This window comes from Vulpes vulpes, chromosome 6, assembly GCF_048418805.1.
Source record: "Vulpes vulpes isolate BD-2025 chromosome 6, VulVul3, whole genome shotgun sequence".
Taxonomy (NCBI): Eukaryota; Metazoa; Chordata; class Mammalia; order Carnivora; family Canidae; genus Vulpes; species Vulpes vulpes.
The window spans coordinates 129445649-129458087 of NC_132785.1; the positions used below are offsets into that span (position 1 = coordinate 129445649).

At 44.1% G+C, this 12439-nt stretch overlaps 1 protein-coding gene across 50 annotated transcripts in view; it reads left to right on the forward strand.

Annotated features, from left to right (window-relative positions):
* The window catches only part of KLC1 (kinesin light chain 1), a 68289-nt gene that overhangs the window by 23631 nt on the left and 32219 nt on the right, over positions 1–12439 (forward strand). For 31 of the 50 annotated variants that reach the window (XM_072762451.1, XM_072762430.1, XM_072762455.1 and 28 more), the window contains 5 exons: positions 1980–2074; positions 2467–2728; positions 5123–5353; positions 8999–9077; positions 9569–9794. In XM_072762451.1, the coding sequence (XP_072618552.1) occupies positions 2468–2728; positions 5123–5353; positions 8999–9077; positions 9569–9794 (797 nt within the window). In that variant the 5' untranslated portion in view covers positions 1980–2074; position 2467. Of the gene's footprint in view, positions 1–1979; positions 2075–2466; positions 2729–5122; positions 5354–8998; positions 9078–9568; positions 9795–12439 lie in introns of those variants that run through there. The other 19 variants (XM_072762435.1, XM_072762438.1, XM_072762432.1 and 16 more) reach the window with 1 other exon arrangement.

A 12439-nucleotide genomic window follows, 5' to 3' on the forward strand; every position in this document is an offset into this window, starting at 1 on the left:
GAGCCACCCGGGCCGCCCTAGCTTGGAGTTTTAGTAAAACACTTGTATCTTCTAGTTGGGGAAAGGAAAGAACGAAATGTTTTATCATTTGGAAATCCCTGCCAAAGGTGGAGAGGGAGGCCTTCATTTTGATTCTCCTCCTTTCTGTAGGGACACCAATTCTGGAGATTCTTCTTCACTTGTAGGAACCTTAGGTCATGCCCAGGTTAGCACTTTAGCCTCATGCTATGGAAATGTGTTCATTGGAAGCTGCTCCTAAAATGTTTTATTCATTCATTCGGTAAATATATATTTAGCATTTACTGTGTGACGGGCTGGGACTATGGGGCTGAACAAGACGGTGAGGTGCCCACTCTTCTGGGTTTTGCAGTGGGGTTGGGGAGCCATAAACTGAATAAATACCTAACAAACTTAATGATAATACAGACTATCAGGTACCTCTTGTTGTTTTCTGGGCTTTGTTTGGTACAGAGATGGATCTCTTTGAATAGTCTAAGTCTAAATGCCTCTAAATTTCAAAAGGAATTTAGTCTTTAAAACTCTTTAGTTGTTACACACACACACACACACACACACACACACCGTGAAACTTCGTGTGCAGTTACTAACATTATCTTATTATCGACTACTTGGAGCCTTTACTCCCAAGTCCTGGAACTTGTAGTCAGTGTTTGGACACTGCTTCCCTTTGTGAACATCTGTCAGTTTGGGCCTTCACCACACAGTTGGCCAGAGTCTGGCACTATCCTGGGGACTGAGATTTAGTGGGGTACAAGATAGAGGCCTTGCCTTTTAGATAGAGCTTACTTACCTTCACGGGAATATAAGACGATACATGAAAACAGATTTTGAGTAATAGTAAGTGCTCTAAAGGAAATCACCCTGACATGTACTCTGACTTCAGTCCCTGAAGGGTGCCCTGATGGTTCCCTGAGGCCACCTGAATGCTCACTGTGGCCTTTATCTTTTTAAACTTAATTATGGTATTTAAAAACATACACAAGGGAATCCCTGGGTGGCTCAGTGGTTTAGCTCTTGCCTTTGGCCCAGGGCGTGATCCTGGAATCCCAGGATCGAGTCCAGCGTCGGGCTCCCTGCATGGAGCCTGCTTCTCCCTCTGCCTGTGTCTCAGCTTCTTTTCTCTCTGTGTCTTTCATGAATAAATAAATAAAATCTTTAAAAAAATAAATAAAAAAATAAAGACATACACAAACCTAGAGAGGTTATACAAAGACCTGTTGCTTAGTTTCAGCAGTTGTGAATTTGCTGACACTTTTACATGCCCCTCTCTTTTTTCTTTCTCATTATGGTATTTTACTTTATTTTTAAAATATTTTATTTATTTATTCATGAGAGATACAGAGAGAGGCAGAGACATAGGCAGAGGAGGGAGCAGGAGGCTACCTGCGGGGAGCCCAATGCGAGACTCAATCCAGGACCCCGGGATCACGACCTGAACCTAAAACAGACACTCAACCACTGAGCTATCCAGACATCCTTCTCATTTTGGTATTTTTTTTTTATTTTTTAATAAAATCCTGGGACCCCAGGATCACACCCTGAGCTGAAGGCAGATGCTCAACCACTGAGCCACCCAGGTGTCCCTCATTTTGGTATTTTATTTTTATTTATTTATTTTAAAAAGATTTTATGTATTTATTCATGAGAGACACACACACACAGAGAGGGGGCAGAGACACAGGCAGAGGGAGAAGCAGGCTCCATGCAGAAGCCCGACGTGGGACTTGATCCCCGGACTCCAGAATCATGACCCGGGCTGAAAGCAGGTGCTAAACCATTGAGCCACCCAGAGATCACCTCATTTTGGTATTTTAAAGGCAGTTCCAGACACTATGATTTCATGAAATTTTGATGGCTCCTCGGCTTATCTGATCATATAGGCATGCCTAGCCTTCGTCCTCTGTGCATCTTTACAGTACTGATGATCCTGCTCATGTCACTCTCTTACCGTATTTCAGACGGACCTAGTCCTTCTCCTGCTACTCTGATTGTTCCCATGTTCCTTTGCTGGTTTTCTTCCTTCTTCCAACTGTGACCACTTCTCAAGGCTTTGGTAAATATGTTACCAAGAATTTATTGTCCCTTCCGCATTTCATTAAGGGGGGGTAAAAGCTTGCAAACATTCAGGGAACTTTTGTTCACTGTGGCTTTGTGCTTTAGAAGTGCCATTTGAATATTTTGCTGCTTTTAATCTTTGGCATTAATTTCAACTGCTGTCATTTCTTCCATTAAAAAGAATTCAGGCCTAAGGCATAAAAGTAATTAAATTGGTCTGCAAAGGGAAAAGAGAAATAGAGTATTTCAACAAGTCACAGACATACACATTTATTATTTACCTATAAAAATGTTAATTTAAAAGTCTTCACACAGTGTATTTTATTAGAGGTGTAAAATAAATTACATCTGTGATAAGATACCTAATTTGTTTTCTTTTTTCCATTCTAGAATGTATGACAACATGTCCACGATGGTGTATATAAAGGAAGACAAGTTGGAGAAGCTTACACAGGATGAAATTATTTCTAAGACAAAGCAAGTGATTCAGGGCCTGGAAGCTCTGAAGAATGAGCACAATTCCATTTTACAAAGTTTACTTGAGACACTGAAGTGTTTGAAGAAAGATGACGAAAGTAATCTGGTGGAAGAGAAATCAAACATGATCCGAAAGTCACTGGAAATGTTGGAGCTTGGCCTGAGTGAGGCACAGGTATAAGTGAAGTCACCTCAGATAAGAACAGGAGCTTGACAGTCTGGAGAAATGGAAAATTCATTGAGATATATGGTTTAACTAAACTAGAGGGAAGATATTTCTAGAATAACAGATCAGTTTGTGTGTTCTATGAATGATGACTGATTTAGTCATGTCTAAATTTTAAAAAGAGCCAAAATAGAGGTAACTTTGTCATTTCAGGTTTGATTTGGCTGCATGTATCAAAGAACAAAAGCTGTGGCTTAAACGTCATAGAAATGTATAGGAGAAATAGCGAGGTAGGCTGCCCTAGGCAGGTTGCTTAGCTGCAGCATCACTAGGGATACTTGGGCCTCTACATTCTACCACACACAGCCTTTTCTTTGGACCACGAGCTCCAGCTGCAGTCACCTGACCCCATTCTAGGACAGGAAGGGACAGGAAGGGTGTGCCTCCTTCCTTTACTTCCTCCAACTGCTACACAGCACTGCTTACATTTCCTTGGCCAGGGCTTGGTTCTGTGGTCATACCTAGTGAGGGAGACTGGGGAATGTTGCCCTGCCCACTTCTAGTTCCTGTTCTAGAGCCTAAGAAAGAAGAGAGCATGGATATTGGCCAACAGCTAATAGTCTCTGCAGTACTCCAAGAGTGGATTGCTATATATCTTTGACTAAACCTTTGTTTTTATCATGCAGGACATAGTGGTGGAAAAATTAGAAACATTTAGGTGGGGGGCATCAGGGCGGTATAGTCAGTTGAGTGTCTGATTCAGATTGTGATCTCACAGTAATGAGTTCGAGCCCTGCTTCTTTAGGCTCTGGGCTCAGTGGGAAAATCGGCTTGAGATTCTGCCTTTCCCTCTGCTCCTCCACCCCTAAAATAAGTAAATTAATTAAAACAGAAAGAAAAGAAACCTCTAGGTGGTAACCCAATCCCCTGATCAAATTTGGTTCTGCTAGCACACTTCGGGTAAAATCATATACTCTAGAATTTGGCTTCTTTCTTAGCTTTCCTTTTTTTTTTTTTTTAACATTTATTTAATTTTATCTTTATTTATTTTTAAAGATTTTATTTATTCATGAGAGAGAGAGAGAGAGAGAGAGAGAGAGAGAGAGAGAGAGAGAGAAGCAGAGACACAGAGGGAGAAGCAAGCTCCATGCAGGGAGTCTAACGTGGGACTCCATCCAGGGTCTCCAGGATCACGCCCTGGGCTGAAGGCGACGCTAAACCGCTGAGCCACCCGGTCTGCCCAACATTTCTTTATTTTAGAGAGTATGAACGGGAGGAGCAGAGGAAGAGGAGGAATTTCAAGCAGACTCCTTGCTGAGAGTGGAGCCTGATGCAGGGCTCCATCCCAGGGCCCTGAGATCATAGCTGAGCTGAAACCAAGTGTTGAATGCTTAACTGACTCTGCCCCCCAGGTTTTCCTCATGTACACCGAATGAAGGAAGCATAGTAGGGCCATGGGGTCACTAATTTCTCTTTCATGTAGAGGGGACTGTTCTACTCCACAGTACTCTGATTTTAGTTCTTTATCCAGACCATGTGACAGACCTAATTGTAGAACTTTGATTTTTGTGAATGTATCATATGATAGATTCTGTTACTGAGAAGTGATATGCATATAGACTTACTTTTTAGTTTGACAAATATTACGGTTAAGAAAAGGAGGAAAGAACCTCACCTTCTGGAGTTTAAGTTTGAAACATAGGTGGATGATAGAGGGAAGGGCGGTTGCATGGTCTAAAGAGAGAACATACTGGAGCCAGCTTTGCCCAGCTCTTATTGTTCATGTATTCCTAGGAGCTTGCTGATGCCTCAGGCAGGTTTGGTGCGCCATAGACAGACCCCTGAGACTCTCCCCAGAGTTTGTGATGTCAGCCTAAGCTTATGAATGCATCAGTGCATTCTGACTAGCTGGCTTGCTACAAAAATTTCTTCCCTTACTTTGGAATATCACAGATTTGTCTGTATGCCATTCTCTGGCTCCATCACCAGCCCCTCCCAGAGTGACCGGCCCTCTATACACATATGCATGCTTGTGCACACACTCTTACACATGGGAAAGGGTCTCTGAGAAATTATGTTGGAGCTACCTAGATAGAAAGCAAAAATACACAGTTTTGTCAGAAGAGTAGCCGTGTGTCCACTCCTAGTCCATCTAAGATGCTGTCAAACAGAAGAACAGCATATCATTTCTGTAGATGTTCTGAGCATGTGCTATTCTTTATCATGCCCCTGTGTGGCCCAACACAGGGTGGAAAGGGAGGTAATTGGCGTTTGTACTTGTCTGTGTTGGAGCACATATTTGCAAGTATAAGTTAGAGCTGCAAGCATAGAATGACTGCCTATGTGGGAGGTGAGATGTGTGGAATGGACGCTGCAGTGCTGTCAACGTTTCTGTCTTTCCAGGTTATGATGGCTTTGTCCAATCACCTAAATGCTGTTGAGTCCGAGAAACAGAAACTACGTGCACAGGTTCGTCGGCTGTGCCAGGAGAATCAGTGGCTGCGGGATGAACTGGCCAATACACAGCAGAAATTACAGAAAAGTGAGCAGTCTGTGGCTCAACTGGAGGAGGAAAAGAAGCATCTGGAATTCATGAATCAGTTAAAAAAATATGATGATGACATCTCTCCATCCGTAAGTGTACAGTAGGGTAGGAATGTAGTATTGACAGTTAACCGTGTTATAGTTGGTAGGTTATTTTAGTAAAGCTGTGTCAGTGTTTTCCTCTCCCCTCTAGTGATTGCATTGAGCAAGACCAGAAGTTATGGGTCTTGGGACCTAGTCCCTGGGCAAATCATACAAATTCTTGCCATATGTATTTCGTATGTGTGTTTTAGAACAGTGGTCAGAAAATGTAAAAATACTTTGTAAATGTAAGGTACAATGCAAAGAGGCTTTTGATGAGGTTTGTTCCAGCTTGAGATCTCTTGAATGTTTTAACCCATTGAGTCTGGCTTCCAGGCTTATTGTGCTGCTGGAACTCTCCCTCAGTTCAGTGTGCATCCCATCTAGTCATCCGTAATCCGGACCGGGACTAACTCTGTAGCCTGCCCTGCTGTGGATCTTGACTTTTCTCTTTCAAACTCTTTTTTTTTTGGGGGGGGGGGGTAATATTTTATTTATTCATGAGAGACACAGAGAGAGAGAGGCAGAGGGAGAAGCAGGCTCCACGCAGGGAGCCCGATGTGGGGCTCGATCCTGGGACTCCAGGATCATGCTCTGAGCTGAAGGCAGATGCCCGACCGCTGAGCCACCCAGGCATCCCTCTTTCAAACTCTTTCCTATGCTTCTAGGACACCACCTGGTTCTCTTGCTACCTCACTTGTGTGTCCTTCCTCCTTAGTCTCACTAGCTTACCTTGTTTTTTTTTTTTTTTCCTTACCTTGTTTTTGGAATGTTCCCTAAGGATCTTGGTTTTCTCCTTTTTCTATTGGCTCTCTTTGGATGTTCATCTCAGTCTTGATTATTTTTCATCCACCATTTATATCTGATTCAGTTAACTGAAAAACAATTAAAACCTTTTTGGAGTAAATTTAAGTTCACAAAAAAAAAAAAATAAAAAAAAATTTAAGTTCACAGAAAAGTTGAAAAGATAGTAAAGAGAATTCCTATATGTCCTCCATGCAGTCTCCTTTAATGTTACTTCTCACACCACCAGAGTACATGTCTTAATCAGTTTGAACCCTTGGACAGAATACCATAGTTGTGTGGCTCATTTCTCACAGTTCTAAGATCAGGGTGTTGGCACGATCAGGTTCTCGGTGAGGGCTGTTTTCCTGGTTGTATCCTCACAGCCTTCTTTGGTGCGTGCATAGAGAGAGAGAGAGAGAGAGAGAGATCTGATGTCTTTTCCTCTTCGTTGTAAATACACTAGTCCTATCGTGACAGCCGCATCCACATGACTTCATCTGACCCACATTACTTCCTAAAGGCCCCACCTCCAAATGTCATCACCTTGAGGGCTAGGGCTACAGTATATGGTATTTGGCGGGATGCATTAGTCCACAGCACCCTGTCTTATTAGGGTTACTGTAATTTCCTCTTGAATTTGGTTTTAAAAGACCTATTATTATAGACTCCTGTGAGAATAAGAATAAATGAAGATACTGATGCCAGCCAGTGATTCCCATATAATACTGGATGATGGAGGGTCTGGTTGAATCAGAGCTTTTAAAACTTTTTTTTTTTTTTTTTTAGAACTTTTTATGTTGAAAAAATATCTAGGTTAGAGAAGAGTGCTAACAGTGAGGTAACTCTGCCTCTCCTTTCGAGATGTACCTCAGTGATTGTTCTGAACCGCATTGGAGTAGGTGGTGTCCCTCATGCTGCACTCCCGTGCCGCTGCTGGGCATGTTTCCCTAGCATGGGGACATGTGCCTGTGGAATCTGGGGCCCGCTCAAGTCAGTCCATTTCACATAGGCACAGTCTTCGTCTCCTCTGCACTGTCCTCCTTTCTCAGTGGAACTCTTCATGGCATTATTTCTGTGTCTGGGTCTGGTTCACAGTCACATGTGGCATCAGCTGTCACTTCTCCTTGGCCATCTTTCATCTGAAACAGGATCTTTTCAAAGAAAGAAAAAGGTCTTTCTTTGCCTTTCATGACATAGATATTCTTGAAGATTACAGAAACTGGTTACTTCATAGATTGTTCCTCAGTTTGGGTTTGTCTCATGTCTCTCAGCATATTTAAGTCATACATCCCAGACAGAAATATTATCAAGGTGACCTTGTGTATTCTCAGATTACCCCCCCAGAGGCAAGTGATGTTTTCTGCCCTAAAGCGATGCTGATTTCTCATTTGGTCTAGCTGTTGTCTGTTCTCTGCATTGTGTACACAGTCACGCTTTTTTTTTTTTTTAATACTCAGACTTGTATTTTTATTTTAAAGATTTTATTTATTCATGAGAGACAGAGAAAGAGGCAGAGACACAGGCAGAGGGAGAAGCAGGCTCCATGCAGGGAGCCTGACGTGGGACTCGATCCCGGGTCTCCAGGATCATGCCTTGGGCTGAAGGCAGCGCTAAACCGCTGAGCCACCCGGGCTGCCCACAGTCATGCTTTTTACCCCTGTACCAGTAGGATATCTGTGGGGAAACTCGAGTCACAGACTTAAAGCCAGTACGTTTCAGGGGCACCTGGGTGGCTCAGTCATTTGGGCATTCAACTTTTGATTTCGACTCTGGTCCTGAGCTCAGGGGATCTGAGTCATGGGATCTAGCTCTGCATTGGGCTCTGCACTGGTTGTGGAGCCTACTTGGGATTCTCTCTTTCTCTGTAAGTAAGTAAGTAAGTAAGTAAGTAAATAAGTATGTAAGTAAGTAAGTAAATAAATAAATACATACATACATACATACATACATACATACATAAATAAATAAATAAATAAATAAATAAATAAATAAATAAATAAATAAAATCTTAAGAAAAAGTTGGCAGGTTTCAGACTGCTCTTAGGGATCCTGTGGTGGAGATGGTGAGCAAGGAAGGGGCCGTCTAGTTCTGTGGCAGTTGGAGATGGGCCAGTGTAGTCTGTTTTGACATATTTGGTTTCTAAATAAAATTTATTTCAAGTAAGAGTTTCCCAGAGGTGCCTGGGTGGCTCAGTTGGTTAAGCATCTGCTTTTGGTTCAGGTCATGATCTCAGGGTCCTGGGATTGAACCCTGAATAGGGCTCCCTGCTCGGCGGGGAGTCTGCTTCTCCTTCTGCCCTGCCCCTTGCTTATGTTTGCTTGTGTGCTCTCTCTCAGATAAATAAAAATCTATTTAAAAAAAAATGCAGGAGTTTCCCTTTTCTATTTGAACTTCTTCAGCATGTATTGAAGAATCTAAGGGATGGAAATGCCAGCATGGTCTGTTGGCCATCCCTGTGGCCTGCATTTTGAGTTTGAGTTCTAATCTAGCAAGCTTTTTATTACTTTTTGCTAAATTGATGGATAAGCCAAATTGTGGTTAATTCTATGTTTAATTTCTTTTTTTTGAAGATTTTATTTATTCATGAGAGACACAGAGAGAGACAGAGACACAGGCAGAGGGAGAAGCAGGCTCCATGCAGGAAGCCTGACGCAGGACTCGATCCCGGGACTCCAGGATCACACCCTGGGCTGAAGGTGGCACCACACCACTGAGCCCCACCCCCCGGGCTGCCCCAATTCTATGTTTCATTTTAAAAACAGATTATCTTGTTTAAGACTTTATTAAAATGATATTTATATTGAAGATTTTCAGTTCAAGAGTTATAGTACTTGTAAGGCTAAAGTTATCCTGGGTTGGTTTTATAGGAGGACAAAGACACTGATTCCACCAAAGAGCCTCTGGATGACCTTTTCCCAAATGATGACGACGACCCCGGTCAAGGAAGTAAGTTGGTGAGGGGGAGCAGTTGAATGACAGCACATACACGCAGAAGGTGGTTTGTCCTGCTGTACTGTAGTTGCCATAATTAGTGGACATCTCAGTGCATGATGCCTACCTCCCAGGGGCACATGCGCCCTGGGATTGCCTAGTGTTTCCCAAGAGAAGCATAATTTCTTGTTGGGATATAGTATGTTAGAGTAGCCCCTGCAAAACAGGGACGCGCACAGACAATCCACATGTCATCTGTGGATTCTTACCGAGTGGAAAAGCAGAATATATGTGGTGCTGGGAGGAGTCTCACTGCACCATGGGGCACATCACCGCACCCTGACAAGTTACTGATGTTACCCAGCCTGTCGGGGGGGTGGTAGGTGGGCACCCACGTTGTGGGGGCCAGGTGCCAGCCGGGACCAAAGCTAGAGAGGAAAGGTCTAATTAAATGATTTCGTTTGGATAATGTCCTTTGAGCACATCTGAAGTGAAACTTTGTGCAGTCCAACAGCAGCATAGCAGTGCGGCGGCAGCTGCGCAGCAGGGTGGCTATGAGATCCCAGCGCGGCTGCGTACCCTCCACAACCTGGTCATCCAGTACGCCTCCCAGGGGCGCTATGAGGTGGCTGTGCCGCTCTGCAAGCAGGCCCTGGAGGATCTGGAGAAGACTTCCGGCCATGACCACCCAGATGTGGCCACCATGCTAAATATCCTGGCCTTGGTGTACAGGTTAGTACTTTGTTCTATCCACTAGTTTTACCTATAGATGTTTTTTTTTTTTTTTTTAAGATTTTATTTATTTACTCATGAGAGACACACAAAGAGAGAGGCAGAGACACAGGCAGAGGGAGAAACAGGCTGCATGCAGGAAGCTTGATGTGGGACTTGATCCTGGGTCCCCAGGATCAGGCCCTGGGCTGAAGGCGGCGTTAAACCCCTGAGCCACCGGGCTGCCCTAGATGGTATTTTTTTTTTTTTAATTTTTTTATTTATTTATGATAGTCACAGAGAGAGAGAGAGAGAGGCAGAGACACAGGCAGAGGGAGAAGCAGGCTCCCTGCACTGGGAGCCCGATGTGGGATTCGATCCCGGGCCTCCAAGATCGCGCCCTGGGCCAAAGGCAGGCGCCAAACCGCTGCGCCACCCAGGGATCCCCCTAGATGGTATTTTTTTTTTTTTTTTTTTAATTTTATTTATTTATGATAGTCATACAGAGAGAAAGAGAGAGGCAGAGACACAGGCAGAGGGAGAAGCAGGCTCCATGCGCCGGGAGCCTGATGTGGGATTCGATCCCGGGTCTCCAGGATCGCGCCCTGGGCCAAAGGCAGGCGCCAAACCGCTGCGCCACCCAGGGATCCCCCTAGATGGTATTTTTTAATGAACTTTCCCTTATAATACATTTCTACAAACCAGTATATGCTTACTTTGCCAGTTTCGTTGGTCACTTCTCTTCAAATAGCCAGGGGGTTAAATTAAAAATATTTAGCAAGCACTATAGCAAAGGTACCGACTTGTGGAACAGATGCTGCCCAGAACAACCCAGGTCAGCCTTATAGCCCACATACATCCTTCACTCTGGCCGAACTAAACTCTTGAGTCTGTGTATTGGGTTTCTTTTGTCCATAAATGCCTTCATACCTTCCTAGGGCCTTGTTAGTGCTCTCTCTTTTCTGAGTCTTAGCTTCCTCTTGCCCTCTGACCCTCCTGCCCCCCAGAGCACTTGCTCACTAGGCTTGGTGTATGTGTAGGGGGGAGGGAGGATGTATTTGAATTTTGTTCTCTCTTCCAGAATAGTGTCCCTGAAAGTTGGGGACCAGTTTGTGTCCGTGTCCCCACTTGTCACATCACTCTAGCATGCTTCCTTGCTTAGGAGCCTTGGTGAACATGTTGAAGGGAATTAAGGAATTTGCCCTTGTGGCACTGGGAGTGATATGTTGGAACTCTTAGTGTGTGTTATTTAGCTGAACTCACCTGAAATAGAGCAGGTACGGGTAAGTGGGGACTGAGGGAGAAGTTACATGGCAGGATTGGTTTGCTGTGGCCCTTCCAGTTTTGTGGGTTGGGATTAAAGGATTCATGTTTCTTCATTGCTTTGATTGTCCCCATTTGGCATTTTCTGACACCTAAGTATAGGTAAGACTGGGCTGGTTCCCTTGAGGCCCTTGAGATGAATACATGGTTCCTGTCCTCAAGCAGAAAGCAGAATGTTGACTTTAAAGTCAGGAGAAGGGATCCTTGGGTGACGCAGCGGTTTGGCGCCTGCCTTTGGCCCAGGGCGGGATCCTGGAGACCCGGGATCGAATCCCACGTCGGGCTCCCGGTGCAGGGAGCCTGCTTCTCCCTCTGCCTCTCTCTCTCTCTCTCTCTATCATAAATAAATAAAAATTAAAAAAAAAAAAAGTCAGGAGAATTGAGGTTTTATCTCTGCTAGATGGCCACAGGGCAGGAGGTTGTTCAGAGCCCTTACCTTTTCTGAGTCTCAGTTTTCTTGTATCTAAAATGAAGGGAATTACAGTGCTCACTCAGGGGTCTGAGGGGAGTATCGTAGGGCGTGTGACACGTGGTGTTGCCTGGCAGACACGAAGCGCTCAAAATAGCATTCTCCAAAGAACTTAGGACCTTGTTTAGAAGTAGGCTGTTTACATTCATATGTAATTATAGAAACAGGGGGACTGGGTTCTTGTTAATAAAATAGCACAAAAGTATTCATGGAACAGAAAAATTCCTTTTAGTTGAGAGGATAAGGGAAGGATTGATGGAACCATGGGAGGAGCACTGTGTGGGGCCTCAGAGGGTGAGTAGGATTTTAGCAAGTGGAGTTGGTAAAGGATGTTGTGTGTGTTTGCTCCTGAATATAGTTGGGCAAAGCTTGACAGCACCTGAGGAGCAGTTACAAGAGGTGGGCTGGGCGAAGCCGGGCCTGACCGTGGAGGCCTACGGGGAGGCTGCCTGTGGGGAGTAAGCAGCCTCCTGCTTGGGTCTCTTAAGTCAGTTGGATGTGGTGCATGGGACAGAATGGTGACCGTGGCCTGGAGGCAGGGCAGGATCTCAGGGATATGGAGATGGGAGCCGAGCAAGGACAGGGACAGTGGACGGAGAGGACAGAGAAGAGCTCAGTGAAGAGAAGTGAACTAATCCAGCCATTCATAGAGATGAGTGATTTCTTTCTTTATTTTTTTTTAAACATCACAAATATGTTTTTATTTGTCACCATTAAATGTCTGAATTTTATTTTATTTTATTTTATTTTTTTTATTTTTTTATAATTTTTTTAAAATTTTTGTTTATTTATGATAGTCACACACACACACAGAGAGAGAGAGAGAGAGAGAGGCAGAGGGAGAAGCAGGTTCCATGCACCGGGAGCCCGACGT